This window comes from Diabrotica virgifera, chromosome 3, assembly GCF_917563875.1.
Source record: "Diabrotica virgifera virgifera chromosome 3, PGI_DIABVI_V3a".
NCBI lineage: Eukaryota > Metazoa > Arthropoda > Insecta > Coleoptera > Chrysomelidae > Diabrotica > Diabrotica virgifera.
This window is the reverse complement of record NC_065445.1, coordinates 184,393,902-184,410,510: the sequence shown is the minus strand read 5'-3', so window position 1 is coordinate 184,410,510 and position 16,609 is coordinate 184,393,902. Positions and strand designations below refer to the sequence as shown.

The 16,609-nt window shown below is 34.8% G+C and overlaps 1 protein-coding gene across 1 annotated transcript in view; it reads left to right on the top strand.

Moving 5' to 3' along the window:
- LOC126881453 (glutathione S-transferase-like) overlaps positions 1 to 16,609 on the top strand; it is a 112,274-nt gene that overhangs the window by 87,553 nt on the left and 8,112 nt on the right. Inside the window, exon 4 of the mRNA XM_050645737.1 lies at positions 10,602 to 10,744. Coding sequence (XP_050501694.1) covers positions 10,602 to 10,744 — 143 coding nt within the window. The remainder of the gene's footprint in view (positions 1 to 10,601; positions 10,745 to 16,609) is intronic.

Below are 16,609 nucleotides of genomic sequence, written 5' to 3'. Positions count from 1 at the left end.
ACTAGACCATCCTTACCAGGCAATACATCTATTACCCTGGCAGTTGGCCATAAGAGTGGAGGAGTACCATCCTCCTTCAACAGAACCAAATCCCCGATCTTGACAGGGTCAGTAGGGTCGGTCCATTTATTTCTTTGCTGCAGGAGGCAAAGATAGTCTTTTTTCCACAATTTCCAAAATTGCTGTTGAATTTTACTAATACGCTGAAAAAGATTCAACCTATTTTCAGGTATCTCTGAAACACTTGGTTCAGGGGGCGCGGTTAAACTTCTTTGAACTAAGAAGTGAGCTGGAGATAGGAAAGCGAAGTCATTGGCGTCAGACGACATCCTAGTGATGGGTCTCGAATTTAGAATAGCCTCGATTTGGCATAATACTGTGTTAAACACTTCAAAGGTGAAGTGGGAATTTCCTATAATTCGATAGAGGTGATACTTCACACTCTTTATTCCTACCTCATGGAGGCCGAATTGATGGGGGTTGCGGGGAACACCCATCTTGAAAGTTATGGAGTTTTGAGTACAGAATTCCTTAATCTGTTCCGAATTATTTTGATTTAAGAAAAAATCATAGAATTCGCGCATTTCATTTATTGCCCCATGGAAATTTGTGGCATTGTCGCTCCAAATAATACTGGGCGTGGATCTTCTGGCAATAAACCTTTTCAGAGTAAGAATATAGGCTTCTGCGCTTAATCCTGTGACGAGTTCGATATGAACACATTTAGTGCTCATGCAAATGAAATAGGCTACGTATGCTTTGTAAAGCGGTGCCTTCCTCAAATGTGAGGACTTAATTAAGAAGAACCCCCCATAGTCCACTGAGACGACTTGGAAGGGTCTAGTGGGGAGTACACGATCGGGATGCATATCTGCCATCTGTTGAACAGAATTGGGTGTCATGAATCGGAAACAGTTTACACACTTACGAATTAAGCGTTTAATCTGTCTTAATCCGTCAATTGGCCAGTACTTCATTTTGACATACGAAAGTACTGTTTGCGCGCCTGAATGTAATAACTTATGATGAGCTTGAGTCAAGATTAGTTCTACAACTCGACATTTAGAAGGAAGTAGAATGGGGTGTTTTTGATTATACGATATGGGGGCGTGTCGGAGACGTCCTCCCACACGAATCAGCCCATCATTATGTTGTAGGAAGGGGTTGAGTTTACGAATGGCTTTATTGGTCACGAGTTTAGCATTTTTCAATTCAAGAATCTCTTTTTTAAAGTAGATACTTTGGATATACCTGATGATCGCGTGATCAGCGATCTCCATTTCGGGTGGCGTCAATATATCCGTATCTCGTGGAGAGTTATTTATTTTCTTTTTAATATTACTGATGAATCTAAAAAGATAAGCGACAATTCTTTGAATTTTACGAAAAGAAGAAGATTTAGCGAATAGATTTTCAAAGGTGTCGTTGAGTTCGTGATTTGTTGCTATGTTTGAGACAACTAACTTCCTTAATTCAGGAAGATCATCCTGAAAATGAGGAATTTGATGAAGAGAAAAATCGATGGGATTGTCTCTAATAAAGCTAGGTCCGCATAACCAGTCTTCGGTGGTCTGGGGATTATCAAAGACATTTATCCCTCTGGAAGCGGGGTCAGCGATGTTTTCGTGACTTCTGACGAAATGGAAATCACAAGGAAAAGTTTCCAACAAGGAATTGACCTTTTGAATTCTGTTTTGTACAAAAATGTTCCAAATGTGTTTTTTAGAAAGTATCCAAGACAAGGCAATTGTAGAGTCAGCAAAGAGATGAGATGAAGATATACTCAAATTTTTCTTGAAGATGTGAAAAAGTCTATGAGCCAGAGTGACTCCCAACACTATTCCACAAAGTTCCAATTTGGGGATGGTGAGTTTATTTTTTAGCGGAGAAATTTTGTTTTTAGAAGCGATAAGCCGCGACGATACAGAAAAGTCTGAGTATGTCGCTTTGAGATACACACAAGTGCTGTATATTTTTTCCGATGCGTCGGTGAAAATAATTAATTGAACATCAACAACTTTCTTTTGTAAAAGTAAGCATCGAGGTACCTTGACCTCTTCTATAGTTTTGAATGTCGATAAGAGGTTTTGCCAATTTTTCATAATGATGGGTGAGTCAATGGGTTGATCCCAGTCCAATTTCTGGGACCATATTTCCTGTATCAAGAGCTTAGCGTTCACAAGGACAGGGGATAACCATCCTAGCGGGTCATACAAAGTAGCAATGTAGGAGAGAATAGTACGTTTAGTAACAACATTAGCCAATTTGAAGATAGGAGTTTTAAACGAAAAGTGGTCGCGTTCTGAATCCCAGAATATGCCTAAGACTTTATCAGATCCCGTGAAGTTAAGACTGACTTCAGAGACGGGATTTAAATTGTGTTGAGACAGAAATTCTGAAGAACTGCAGTTCCACTTGTGGAGGAGGAAACCATGGGTTTCTAGCAAAGAAGTTAATTGTTCGAAAAGACAATTTAATTCATGAAGACTGTCAGCACCGCTGATCAGGTCATCCATATAGATAGATTCTTGCAGAACACTAGTAGCAAGTTCGTGGGTATGTTTGTTGTTGTCAGCGATGTGCTTGATAACTCTTTGAGCGATAAATGGGCTACTTGGGAGCCCGAAGGGTAATCTTTGAAATTGATAGCACCGTAAAGGCTGCTGAACATTGTCCCTAAAGAGAAAATTTAACAGAAATGTTTCAGTGGGACAAATGGCGATTTGTAGGAACATAGCCTTGATGTCGCCTACTAGTGCGAATTTAAACTGACGAAACTTAGCGAGAATGTCAAAAAGTTCATGTTGGACGACATAACCTTTGTCTATGACGTCACTGAGGGAGATTCCCGTAGACGATTTATTGTTTGGATCGAAAACTATACGAGTGGAAGTAGTAGAGTTGGATTTGAAAACGGGAAAGTGAGGGAGAAAGTAATTAGGTTTACCTGAGTCATTTAGCATTTTTAACGGCACTTGAATTATTTGTCCGTTATTGAGATATTCCGATATAATGTCCTGATACTTTTCCAATAAATCAGGGTTGAGTTGAAAACGTTTCTCGAGACTTAGAAAACGTCTTTTTGCCGAGAGAAACGAATTTCCCATGTCTATATCTTCGATAGGGAGTTTGAGATTGAGTGTGGACTCATATCGTCCATTGGGGAGAACATTAACATGTTTTACAAAATTAATTTCAGCGGGGTGATCATTAACGAGATCGGTGTTCTGAGGAGCGGCTTCTTCCAGCTCCCAGAATTTTTGTAAATTATCGAATAGTTCCTCGTTGGACACTACCGGCTCATTTACGGCGGAAGAAATGTTATGAGAACAACAAGTAACGAGAGAGTTTGAATAAAATTCCAAAGCCTTTTTAGTATTTTTCGACTTGAGAGCAAAGTCTGGAACTGACCCTGATATCGTGTACCCGAGTAGAGTGCGTTGAAGAACGGGAAGACCTTTTCCCAAACGAATTATTTCAGGTTGAATGATATCGTTATACAGGTCTGCACCGAGCAGGATACCAATTGGGGATGTTACATGGAACATCGGATCACCTAATGGTATCTCTGAGGGTATGTTTAGTTTGCTCGCTAAAATAGAAATTTGAGGGAGCGGATTTGTTATCTTTGGGAGTACAGCGCACGAGATGTCAAAAGGAACGTCGTTAGCGACAGCGAAAATTGTTGTATCTACAATAGATTGAGACGAGGATGAGGTGGAGTTAATTCCGTTGATCCGTAATTTTCCATCTCTAGTGGTGAGTGACAGTTCCTTTACGAGGTCAGCACTAATAAATGAAACCTGTGAGGCCGAGTCTAAAAGTGCCTTTGCGAAGACCCTCTTGCCGCTAGGAGCGACAAGATAGACCTGGAGTGTGCTTAATAACACCAAATGATTATCAAGCGAGGCTGCAGATAGAGTCATTGAATGTGGAGTCGAATTTTGAAGATTAACTTCCGTTTCAGGAGCTCTAACATGTGAGGGCCCCTGTTGTGAATTACCCTGTATATGGGAGTTATTTGAGATAGCGGTTTTATTATGATTATTTGAGTTGTGTTGGCCAACAGCCGCGGAAGGGTTACTATGACCCGTTTTGTCGAAATGGAGCAACGTGTGATGACGAGATTTACAAACTATGCAAGAGAATTTGGATTTACACTGATCGAGCATGTGAGACCCAAGACAATTAATACAAAATTTATTTTGTTTGACAAAACTAAAACGTTCTTTAGAATTCAACTGCTTGAACTGAGGACAAGAGTAGATCGAGTGAGAGTCGTGGCAATAGGAACATTTCTTAGGACCTAAGCGAGGCGAAAGGTTACTGGTAGAAGTGTCTGAGGCTAGGTGTAAAGAGTGTCTGGAAGTAGTAGTCGATTTTGGTTTTGATTGAGAGTGAATATTCTCAAGATGAACAACGCGTGTCTCGATTTCCCCTAGAAAATGGACAAAATCAGGGGTAGCTTGGCTACCACCGGATTGGAACTCAAGAGCCCTAATGGTAGGTGCGTCGAGCTTCTGAGTAGCGATATGTATGAGAAGTAAATGCAAGAGATCTGAAGGGGGCCTATTCAAGTTCAATAGGGCCTTAAAATTATTTGACATGACCGTATGAAAACTTCTTAATTGTGAGTGATTTGCGTTTCCAGAAATAGGAGGCGCATCAAGAATTTGAGAGATGAGAGTTTTGATAAGCGATTTAGAGTTGGCGTACCTTTGTGTCAGGTTATCCCGGGCTATTTTGTAATTGTCACCTGTGAGTGGGATATGCTCGAGAAGCGTCAAAGGCTCGGAAGTTAGAAAACTTTTGAGGTAAATGAGTTTTTCCAGATCACTTAATGTAGTATCAGATCCTATTATTGTATCAAAGGTCTCAATGAATGAATTGTATTCAGTAACTAAGCCACTAAATGGTTTTAACTGAATACGAGGGAGGTTTACTGTTCGTTGCCTAGCCATAGACTGTGAGGTTAGAGAAGAATTAGGGTCAAATTGGAGGGAGGGGGTAGCAGTCACATTAGAACTTTCAATGACCTCTAACCTTTCTTCCAATAGAGAAATTGTATCCAAATATTTATCAAAAACCACAGAGGAATCAGTAGAGGGGGTAGGTTCCTCGGGGATCGTCTCCAGCACATTTTGAGCATCGCGGAAAAGTCCGTAAGAATGTTTGAGTTGTGAAATTATTTCACGAATTTTATATTTGTTTAGAGAATTAAGAGTTGTGGGAACCGAATCAGCCAACTTGGTTATATCAAGTTTTGCGGTGAGCCTCTGTCGGTTATATTTTGATCGGTCAGCCATGTTGCGAGAATGTGAGATTAGATAGATTATTTGCAAATGTCTAAACCTATAAATCGATGCGAAAATGAGAGAATATGTACAATATATTATATATTACACGTTTAATAGTGTGAGATTGGCTTAATAGTATCACCCTGTATGAGCGCAGATTAGTATATGAAATGCAAAACTATAAAATTTCAAAATATATGCAATTTTCCAAAATGGGTATTTTTCAGCAAGTGTGAGACACCCTTAACAAGTATTTAAATTAATTAAATTGAAGGAAAAAACAATTATTTATTTTCTATAGTTTTCTAGAAGTGTAAAATGAGCTTAAGCGAAGCTAAATGTAGCAAAAACTTACAATTTATGCAAGAAAACAAAATTATTTTTAATAATTTTTGTAACCTGTGAACCAGGCTTAATCGGATTCAAAATTATAAATTTAATTTAAATCAAAAGGTTGAACAAACAATGTTAAAATTATAACACCCGTACTATCAGCCAAGAAATGAGTACACTTTTTGTATACTATAAACAGAAAAATATATTTACGAAAATAAAATAATGTAATATATGCAAATATTTTTTCATACAAACAAAACGACTCCTTTATTTGAACAAAGCAAGTAGTTTCTGAAATTGCACGTGTAGACCGGGCTTAACAACCTACCAGCTATTGTAGAGACGTGCTGGGTTAAATACTGAGAATTTGAGTGCAGAAAGAGAGGAATATTTTATTTTTGTGCCGGGGCGGCGTGGCTTGGAAATTTCCAAATGCAACAGAAAGACACTATAAATGAAAAACCGTTATTCTCAGAATAGAGATTATCAAAATATGCAAATACGAAGGACCTTGAGGATTTAATTAATAAATAATTAATATGATACGGCTCGATGGAACAGAAATGTTTAGGCAATACGTAAAGTATCCTTAACAATAGTAACCTATACTTATTGTACGGTTATAGAGTATATTCCCATAGGTAAGCTGGTTAAGAGTAGATAACGATTTTTCATATGTAATTTAAAGTATTATCTGCATAAATGGCACAAAGAATATTTGCTACGAGAGGTATATGGTTCAAAATGCATACAGTATCACGACTAATAAGTTATGTTCACATATATGTAGTGTACTCACAGTTTTATTCCTTGATGACGTGTCACATCAGAGCTCTGATTGAATTCCATAATCCATTTGGTTCATTTGTAAGGCACTCACTAATACGCTAAATAAATCATCGTCGATAATACTGAGCAAATTGAGTTATCTGAGCGGTATAAAACGATAGCAAAAAAAGCCGGTAAAATGCGGCCTTTTTACGAATAGCGGGAGCGTCGATAGATTAGAGATGATTCTCGTTAGGAAGCTTTTGACGATCTGCCCCGGCGAGGGGTTCAAATGCGAGTCTCAACAATAACCTGGAGTTTCCAGAAAGGTTACATAAATACTACTTGAATTTTAAGTAATCAGTAGTACAGGGGCGTAACTAATTATTTTAGTGAGCCGTGTATAATATATTTATTGTACATTGTTTAATTTTGATGCTAGAAATTTTTTTTATAAAACTTCTTTTTAAAAAATTTTGAAAAATTTTTTCAATAAGTTTAAATGAGTTTTCCCCGAAATGTGCTTCATTTTTGGTTATTTCACGTTAAAGTATTCCACTTGGAATTTGACGAATATGAACCTATATTTCATTAGCTATAACTCTGCTTCTACTAAATAAAAAAACGTGATATATTTCACTATTTCACTATTTTTTAAAAAATTTTATAGGCTATATTTTTGCTAAGAATGCTTTATCGACAAAATACTTACAATTTGAGTTATTTGCGAAAAACCGTCTAAAAGCGTGGTTATTTTGTTGAAAAAATGAACATATTCACTGCCAAATAACTCGAAAAGTATTGACTTAGTGAAAAAACTCTATAGAACAAAAGTTACTTTAAATTAGCCAGTTTACCCATTTCCTGACTTTGTTTGGACGAATATTTTTTAACCCACAAGAGGGGGTGAAAACCACCCCCAGGGCAAAAGCACATATCGGCACAATATCACTTTTTTTCTTTGACTTGTTAGCTGTGTGTATGCCAAATTTCATGTCAATCCAAGCGGTTCTTTAAAATTTAAAGGTTTTGCAATATTTTACCGTTAATGAATGGACTAAATGATAAAATCATTCCACAAGAAAACCAAAATCAGAGAACTGATTCGGTAAAAAGAGCGATAACTGTGGCAAATAATAAAATCATTCCACAAAAAAAAACAAAAAAAATCAGAGAACTGGTTCGGTGAAGTTCTCCTTAAAATAGCATAAGACAACAGTAATATCCTGAACAGACGTTACTAGGATCGGAGAAGGAAAAAGAGAGGGATATATAGATGAAAGAAAAGGAAATAGAACGGAAAAGTACTACAGGAAAGAGAAGAAAAATTCCGCAAAAAAGAAATATGAGATTTTATAAGCTGATGAGATTTTATAGGCCTGGATCCCGCGTACCAAAAAAAAGTTGATTAATAGCAAGCTGCAAATGTCTAGCTTAACGGTGTCTAGTCGGACAAACGTGATGTATGGGAACACTGGAACAGGGAAAGTTTTAATTGTGGAACAGGTTACAGGTTTCGAAAGTCAGACTACGAAAATGTCCCATGTATCACGTTCCACAATTAAAACTTCCTCGGTTCCAATGTTCCCATACATCAAAGTTTATCCGACTAGACACCGTTAAGCTATTAACAAATTTTCAGCTTGCTATTAATCAACTTTTTTGGTATGCGGCATCCAGACCTATTATGGAACTATTGAATGCACAAAATACACAGGATAATGAAAATCCCCCATAGAACAAGATAATAATGGAATACCTAGCGTAGAAGTGATTAAGAATATAATAAAGGATCTCAAAAATCAAAATAGCTACTGCAATGCTAAAAAATGTAGGTGAAGAGCTTCAAAAAAGTGTGTGTAAGTGTAACCTTATCAAGAGGATAGAGACGGGAAAAATACACCCAAAGACCGGAGCAGGCTTTATTATGCCCTGTATACAAAAATAAGGATGCCTTGCTATGTAAAAACCAGTGGCGGCTCGTGATTTTTACAATAGGGGAGGCTATACCTAACTGTAAAATATCTAGACGCACTTGCACTAGCAAAAAAATGCGCCAAAAAATGTAATTTAAAGCCCCATTTTTTGACCATTTTTTATTTACATTTCATAATATAATCCTAATTCATAATTTCATGATATCATATCATTTTAAAAATAGTTAGTCTAATTGTAAAAGTTTAATACCAAAGTTTGTGTCGTTTATTTGTTAACAATTCCATCTATTTGTACCTAAATAGATACCTCGCATATCAAAATAAATACAGATTTGAAGTTTTGTAGTCCATACATAATGAAGCTTCAAATTTTTTAAGATACTCAACTGAATTTTTTTAATTCTAAACGCGGCCTACTGCGAATTCAAAAACACCATAAATTACCGATATTTTGCTTTGAGTTAGAGATATCGGAAAAAGTTATTTGAGCAAGTTGTTCCAAATATTATTATAACCCCACATACCAAATTTCATAACAAAATTCGCACTTTTAGATTTTTCATTATTTTTAGTCAGGACCCTAAAATTCGTTGTCCCGAGACGCCCGCAACCACGCAACGAAACCGAGAAGCTATTCTGCCTCCCTTGGTATATCTCCGGGCAGCGTGTGATGGCACCGTGTAGATGCCACTGTTAGGAGACCGGGTCTCCTTAAACGCCTGCTGCGCTGCACGGAGCATTAGCAACGGAGACTGTTGGGCTTCTCGGCTCCGTGCTCCGTTCATGCATCTCGGGATAACCCAGGGTCCTGCCTACAATAATATATAATAAAACTGAGACGCGATCAGCGTTCTAATGCTAATGCTCCGTACGTATGGAATTAGTGATAATATGGAATTTACACGTTGTATAATAGTGAGAGTTGTACTTGTTGTTTTCGCGATTCATGATAAACAAAACAGTGTAGGTGTAGAGTGTGTAAAAAATTTATGGGGAGGCTGAGCCTCCCTTGCCTCCTCTGACGAGCCGCCACTGGTAAAAACTACAAAGGTATCGCTCTATTGGATGCTGTCCAGGGTTTTAAGTTAGAGCATAAACAGATTTGCGGAAGATAACAGTTCTGATCATCTCCTAAGGTAAAATGTTCCAAAGCCTACCGGAGCCTACGTTGGGATTTTTAATTAAAGACTGTAAAAATCGTAACACAAGATTTTGATATATGGTGAGTACGTAAAGGACATACATTCGTATTTTTGTGTCAATTAATTTAATTAAGAAAATTTTTTTGGGAGCTCTGTACAAATTATTAGGTTAAAGTTTATACAGTGTGTCCACGGATGGGGTGCCCAAGAGAAAAGACTTTCTTATTTTCAGTTTTAGCAAAAAATGTCATTCTTGATAAAAATTTTTGCTTGTCCTAAAACGCCATAAAACGAAATAAAATTTAAGTTTTTCAAAACCTACTTAATTTTGTAGCCAATTTTATGAAAATCCATATAAATTTTTGCACCAAGTTTGAAATCATAACAATAATCTAGTGTTGCTAAGCTACAATGTAGCTTAGTAACTGTCAACTCCGATAAATAATATGCGAATTGTCATTCTTTTTCGACAAGAAAATGTTAAGCATCCAGTCATAAATTTTTTTGAACGCTTAACATTGTCGAAAAAAATGACAATTCACAAATTATTTATCGGAGTTGACAGTTACTAAGCTAGATACATTGTAGCTTAGGCAACATTGTAGCTTAGCAACACTATATTATTGTTACGATTTAGAACTTAGTGCAAAAATGTATATGAAATTTACATAAAATAGGCTACAAAATTAAGCAGGTTTTGAAAAACTTGAATTTGATTTCGTTTTATGTGGTTTTAGAACAAGCAAAACTTTTTATCAAGAATGACATTTTTCGCTAAAATTCAAAATAAGAAAGTTTTTCCTCTTGGGCACCCCATCCGTGGACACACTGTATTACTGAATAGAGAATTGAATAACCTTTCAGATGAGCTAGCATACGACCCCCTATTCTCATTTAAAAAAATCATCGATTACGTTATCATGCCCAGTTGGATAACGTCATTAGTATGATATATATGCCAAAAAGTCATAATTTAAAAATAAAAATCGACCTGTTTCGGAATTTTTTTCCAAAATCGCTTATTTGTGAAAATATCAATTTATTCCATACTTTACGTGCTCACTGTATAAAGGTAATGTCTATGCAAACGTATAGTTTATTAATGAATGTATCGTTTTTAGAGATCGTTGCTTACGGCTATGAAAACGACGCTGCAGTCAAAGAGTCAAAGAAAAAACCATTGTTTGAGGAAATTCTTCCATTCTATCTTGAAAAGTTAGAAGCACAAGTACAGAAAAATAATGGCTATTTGGCTACTGGAAAAGTAAGTTACAAACTCAAACCTGATGGTTAAAATATTATTTAATTAAAATAATATTATTATTTAAATATGTACCTACTATTTACGCATACTTTCATTGTTGAGGCGGATATCAACTCTTTTGCTTAGAAAAAATGTTACTATTAAGGACAATACTTTTTATTTAATAGTTAACCCTTATCAGGGTTACAATACGAGGGAGGCCAACACATATATTTCTACCTGGTATTTTTGATATTATAGGTTTGTTCGTAGAACGATCAGCAACCGTTGCCAACCTCAGACGCAAGCGCGTTCGTAGTCTACGAACTCGAACTGTTAACTGCGCAGCGCTAACTGTTAACTGCGCATGCGTCTGATGGTTGGCAACGGTTGCTGATCGATTGGATCGTACTACGAACAAACCTTATAAATCCCTTGGAACTCCTTTGAACTGTTCGTCTATATTAGTGGTATCTTTATCAAAATAAGATATAAATAATATGTAAGCGGAGGCCCATGGCAGCATGGACTGTGTGTTTTCTGTTTAAGAGGATGGGTACGTATTTTCGGCTGCAATGCTATTAAAATAGGGATTCATTTTTTTTTTAATTTTTCATTTTTTTTTCAAAAGTATTTTTGAAAAATTTAAACGCAGAATGAAAGATTACGTTATTAGCGAGGGCCGAAAGTCCCTGAGAACTTCTATAATGTTTATTTTAATAAGTTACAGGGGTGAAAAACTAAGAGAAAATTTAGAGTGATTTTTAATTTCAAATATCTCATTCAAAATAAATTTTTATTTATTCTAAGGGACTTTCGGCCCTCGGTAATAATTTAGTCTTTCATTCTGCGTTTAAATTTTTCAAAAATATTTATTGTTTTTCAGGATTTCGAAAAAATGAACACAATGTCCGTGGTAACATTTTCCAAATCTATCTTTGTTTTACAACGCACTCAGTCGAACAGAACAGAGGTCACCAATTAGCGGACCGTGAGCTAGTTTTGTGCGGACCGTCAATAAATTCAGAATATACCTAGTGTTTGGCAATTTTGAAAAATTGGCCATGAAATTGTATACTATGTTTGGCTCAACTTATGTGTGCGAAGCCGCTTTATCAAGGATGAACTTTATTAAAAATCGGTAGAGATCTCACTTAACAGATGAATATCTCAACTCCCTAATGAGACACAGTTGCACTAAACTCACTCCAAACTTCAGACAGGTTGTACATAAAAAAAATGTCATTTTTCTCTCTGATAATTTAATTTTGAAAAGAGTTTTCCCCCTTATTGTTATACTTACCAATCATTAATAATTTTGAAATTAAGTAAGGGACCGTTAAAGTATTACTTAATGCAGTTTGGGGGAGGGGCAAAAATCTTCAAAAATTGCGTTACGCAATAGTTAAACTCCCATAAGAGTGCGTTACGTAGGGGGGGGGTTAAAAATCTTCAAAAATCGCGTTACGTAATACTTGAACGCTCCCTAAGGTGTAATACAAAATTGTCATGTGCATTTTTTTATATTCATTTCCTCTCTTCTATATGTTAAGTAGGAGTACTTTTCAGATGTGCATTTAATTAAAATAATTTTCAGATTTAATAAGTTTGCTACAAACACCTAGCATTGAAACTAATGTAGAAAAGATAACATGATAATTAGCATTTCGTACTATGATTATTTGTTTTAAATTCCTTTCTACAAAATTGAAGATGTCTAAAAACTTCATTAGCATTCAAAGTATAAATTCCTAATTTTTAAAATACTCTCAGTAACAATTTACAATACCTACAGCTGTTTTGAAAATATACTGATAATAATGGGGTGTATTCTGTAACACTTCCGTTAAATTTTAGTGGCCTCTAAAATTTTAGCGCCCGCTAAAAATATTTTGGTATTCTGTAAATCATACATCCGTTAAAATCATAACCTAAACCGTTAAAACTCCCTCTAAATAAAAATATTTTAGAGGATGTCAAAACGTACCCGCTAAATTTTTAGCAGTCCGTTAAATGTGGTTTGATTATTTTTGTTGGGTTATGTTTGTATGAATACTACTTTGTTATTCTTGTATTATACTGGAGATAAATATTTAAAAATGGAAAATGGCTTTTTATAATGTATTTGGTGAAGAAGTACTTAATAAATAATAATGAAAGGTAAGTCTCATTTTTACTTTACAATTGACACACTACACCTATAAGTAACAAAATTCAAATGTTTGTTTCTTTTTGTAGAGCTGATTTCAGATTACAACATAAACACAAAGTAAATAATTGACCTGAAAGTAAATAACTACAATTACCATTTTAAAGGAAGTAGGTATAGTCCTGTCGCCAGGGGGGGTACAACGGCCTCCTTTATTCAGATGGACTTACCCAAGTTTTTTTCATGTATTTTGACCCGTAGAATACGAATTTTTTGGGTAACAGTTGATCCGGATGTCGATAAGATTGTTATTGACCAAGAACTTGAGGAATTACATAACAGAGGTTTCTCACAAAACAAAACATTTTTTTGTATTTTTTGGGTCATTCTAAGTAAAAAATGTTCTAACAAGTTTTCCCGTAGGATGCTCAGTTTTATTTATTTATTTATTTATTCAATAAACGGCAGAGCCAATTTACAAAAAAATGTATATAAAAAAAATGAAATAATATGGTAAACAGTAAAGATAACCAATTTTAACCTAAAATAACAAATAACAAAAGATAATAAAAATGACAACAATAAAAACCAACAAAATTAAATTAGTAACAATAATAAATAATTAATAAATTATAGGAACTTAGTACTTTACTTCAGTTACTGAATTATGTATGCTTCTTTTAAATACACGAAGACTGTCCACAAATGGATCAAGACTGTTTTGATTATGATTAATTAAACGCAAGGTGCGTGACAATGGGGAGTAAAAGCAATAGTTCGTATTATGATAAGGTATGCGAAAAACGCGGTTGAACTTTCAAAAAATCGAAAAACTGCAATTTTTAAACCCGAATAACTTTTGATTAAAAAATAAAATAGCAATTCTGCTTAGCGCGTTTGAAAGTTCAAGTCAAATTATATCGGTTTTGATTATTTGCATTGCTAAAAATTTATTGTGTTATTGTCAAACAAAGCTACAGACACCTAGTGCGTGAGTGATGTTTTCTATGATTTCTCATTTAAAATCTAACGAGTAGGTAGAGTAGGTACTAGTGCAATGGAGGCTATTTCTACGTAACATGCGTTAAAATGCATGTAAAGGCACGGGAAACACTATGTGTTTATAGCTTTGTTAAACAATAAAAAAATAAATTTTTAGCAATGCAAATAATTAAAACCGATATAATTTGACTTAAACTTTCAAATGCGGTAAGCAGACTGGCTATTTTATGTTTTAATCAAAAGTTATTCGGGTTCAAAAATTGCAATTTTTCGATTTTTTGAAAGTTCAACCGCGGTTATCTCGAATACTAGCCATCCTACGAAAAAAATTGTAGAAACATGTTTTGCTTAGAATGATCCAAAAAATACCAAAAAATGTTTTGTTTTGCGAGAGATCGCTGTTATGTAATTCCTCAAGTTCTTGGTCAATAACAATCTTATCGACATCCGGATCAACTGTTACCCAAAAAATTCGTATTCTACGGGTCAAAATACATGAAAAAACTTGGGTAAGTCCATCTGAATAAAGGAGGCCGTTGTACCCCCCCTGGCGACAGGACTAGCAATACCTACCTAAGTACCTAGAAATGTTATTGAAAAAGTGTTGGAAGTCAAAGATGTTTGTCAAAGCAATTAAATCCTATTAATGCAGGTAAAATTATTTAAAGTTATTGTCGAACAATACAAAACGTACCAAATGATTACAAAGGTAAAGTTTCAGAAGGTTTATAACCAGATGCAGATTAATAAGATGACCTTAATGTTATTGAAAATTAGACCATTTGACCAAAATTAGTGTCGAAGGGGAGAAGAAAAATAAGATATGCATTTTTTCAGCAATATTTTAATGTATAACTTTATAAATAAAAATGTTTAATTGGAAAATATGAGTTTTACTAAAAAATAATTAAATATAATAAGTATTATTTTCTAGGAAACTGTCATTTTCTTTTTCTTCTTAAGGTTTTTGGCCTCTAACAGTCAGTTTTCGGTCAATTTCTAGGTTAAAAGTAGTTCAAAACGATCAACGTGCGACGCTGCCGTATTTGTTCCAAAACCTTTTAGAGGATTCCTCTAAAATAATATTATTTTAGCGGTCCCCTATAATATGTGTTTACAGAATGACAATCTAACCGAAAAGTTTTAGAGGACCGTTAAAAGTTAAATTTTAGAGGCCTCTTAAATTTAACGGATATGTTACAGAATACACCCCAATAACATCAAAACAATACACAATGAATTTATATTTTATTTATTAAGAAATTGAAGAAAATCTTCTGTTTAAAAGGTATATTTATTTAAAACCCCAATAAAGGGCTACATTAAAAGACAGAACGTTTTCGCTCTAAAGAGAGCATCATCAGTGTTCTAAGCCTAAAATAAGTACAACCATAATTAGTGAAGACAAGAGTAAAAAATTTAAAGGTTGACCAAGATAAAAAATTAGGTTATACTTACAAGCTCTACATGCTAAGCCACCAAAAATACATGGTGTTAGCATGTAGAGCTTGTAAGTATAACCTAATTTTTTACCTTGGTCAACCTTTAAATTTTTTACTCTTGTCTTCACTAATTATGGTTGTACTTATTTTAGGCTTAGAACACTGATGATGCTCTCTTTAGAGCGAAAACGTTCTGTCTTTTAATGTAGCCCTTTATTGGGGTTTTAAATAAATATACCTTTTGCACAGAAGATTTTCTTCAATTTTTGTAATTAATGGTATACAGCCAGTTACAGGAAATTTTTCCTTATTGATTTTATTTATTGTACCAGGAAAACTTACAGAAAAGTATACAGTAACCAAAAAACAATCAGATATTATTAGTTTTCCTTTCCATATTAGTCCATGTGTGAGGCCACTTTCGTATGAAAAATGTTTGACTCGATTTCTTTGCGGATTCCTGTTCAAAAATGTTCCCTTTAAAAAAATCAGAAGGATGCCGGGTGAAACAATTTTTTAAGCAAATTCAAAATTATTTTTTGGCCTCGAAAAATGTATTTTTAGGTTTCTAGGGTAATTATAAACAATAAAGGTCTCTTGTCATATTTCTGAAAAGTTGATAGTTTGCGAGTTATAAGCGATTTAAAATCTGAAAAATGCGAAAATATGCATTTGCGATGCTTGAAAACTCTTGAAGTTTTAATAAAATGACAGATCTTGTTTTATTTAAGATGACCCAAAAATGATAAAAACATATTTTCGCGGGCAAAAAAGGTAATGTTTTGAATTTGTAAAAAAAATAAACAATTTCTGCCCAAAAATTTCGCCCGGCACCCTTCTGATTTGTTTATAGGAGATATTTTTTAACAAGAATCCACAAAGAAACCAAATCAAAACAGTCAGACACAGGCAGCATAAATCCGGACCCCGGAAATGTCATAGGTTTTCGAAACGGGCCCCCAGGGAAACTAATTGGTGACCCCTGGAATAGAATATTGTCAGCATATTGTCAGTCAGACAGTGACAATCAGTGACAATTTTAAATATTTGACATGGCATCGGGAATATTTTTTTTGTAAGCATTTATTAACAATCAGAATTACATATTCTATGAGTTAATTTGATAACAAGTACCATAATAACTTATATCAACTATAGTATTGTACACTAAAATGGCGTTATGAGGTACATCACCCAGCGGTTTCACCTCAGTTTCAGCGAAGATCTATGGGCCATAATCTTCGCAATCTTCTGTTGTTTAGTGGCTGCAGTAGTGGTAATATTAATTGGTTG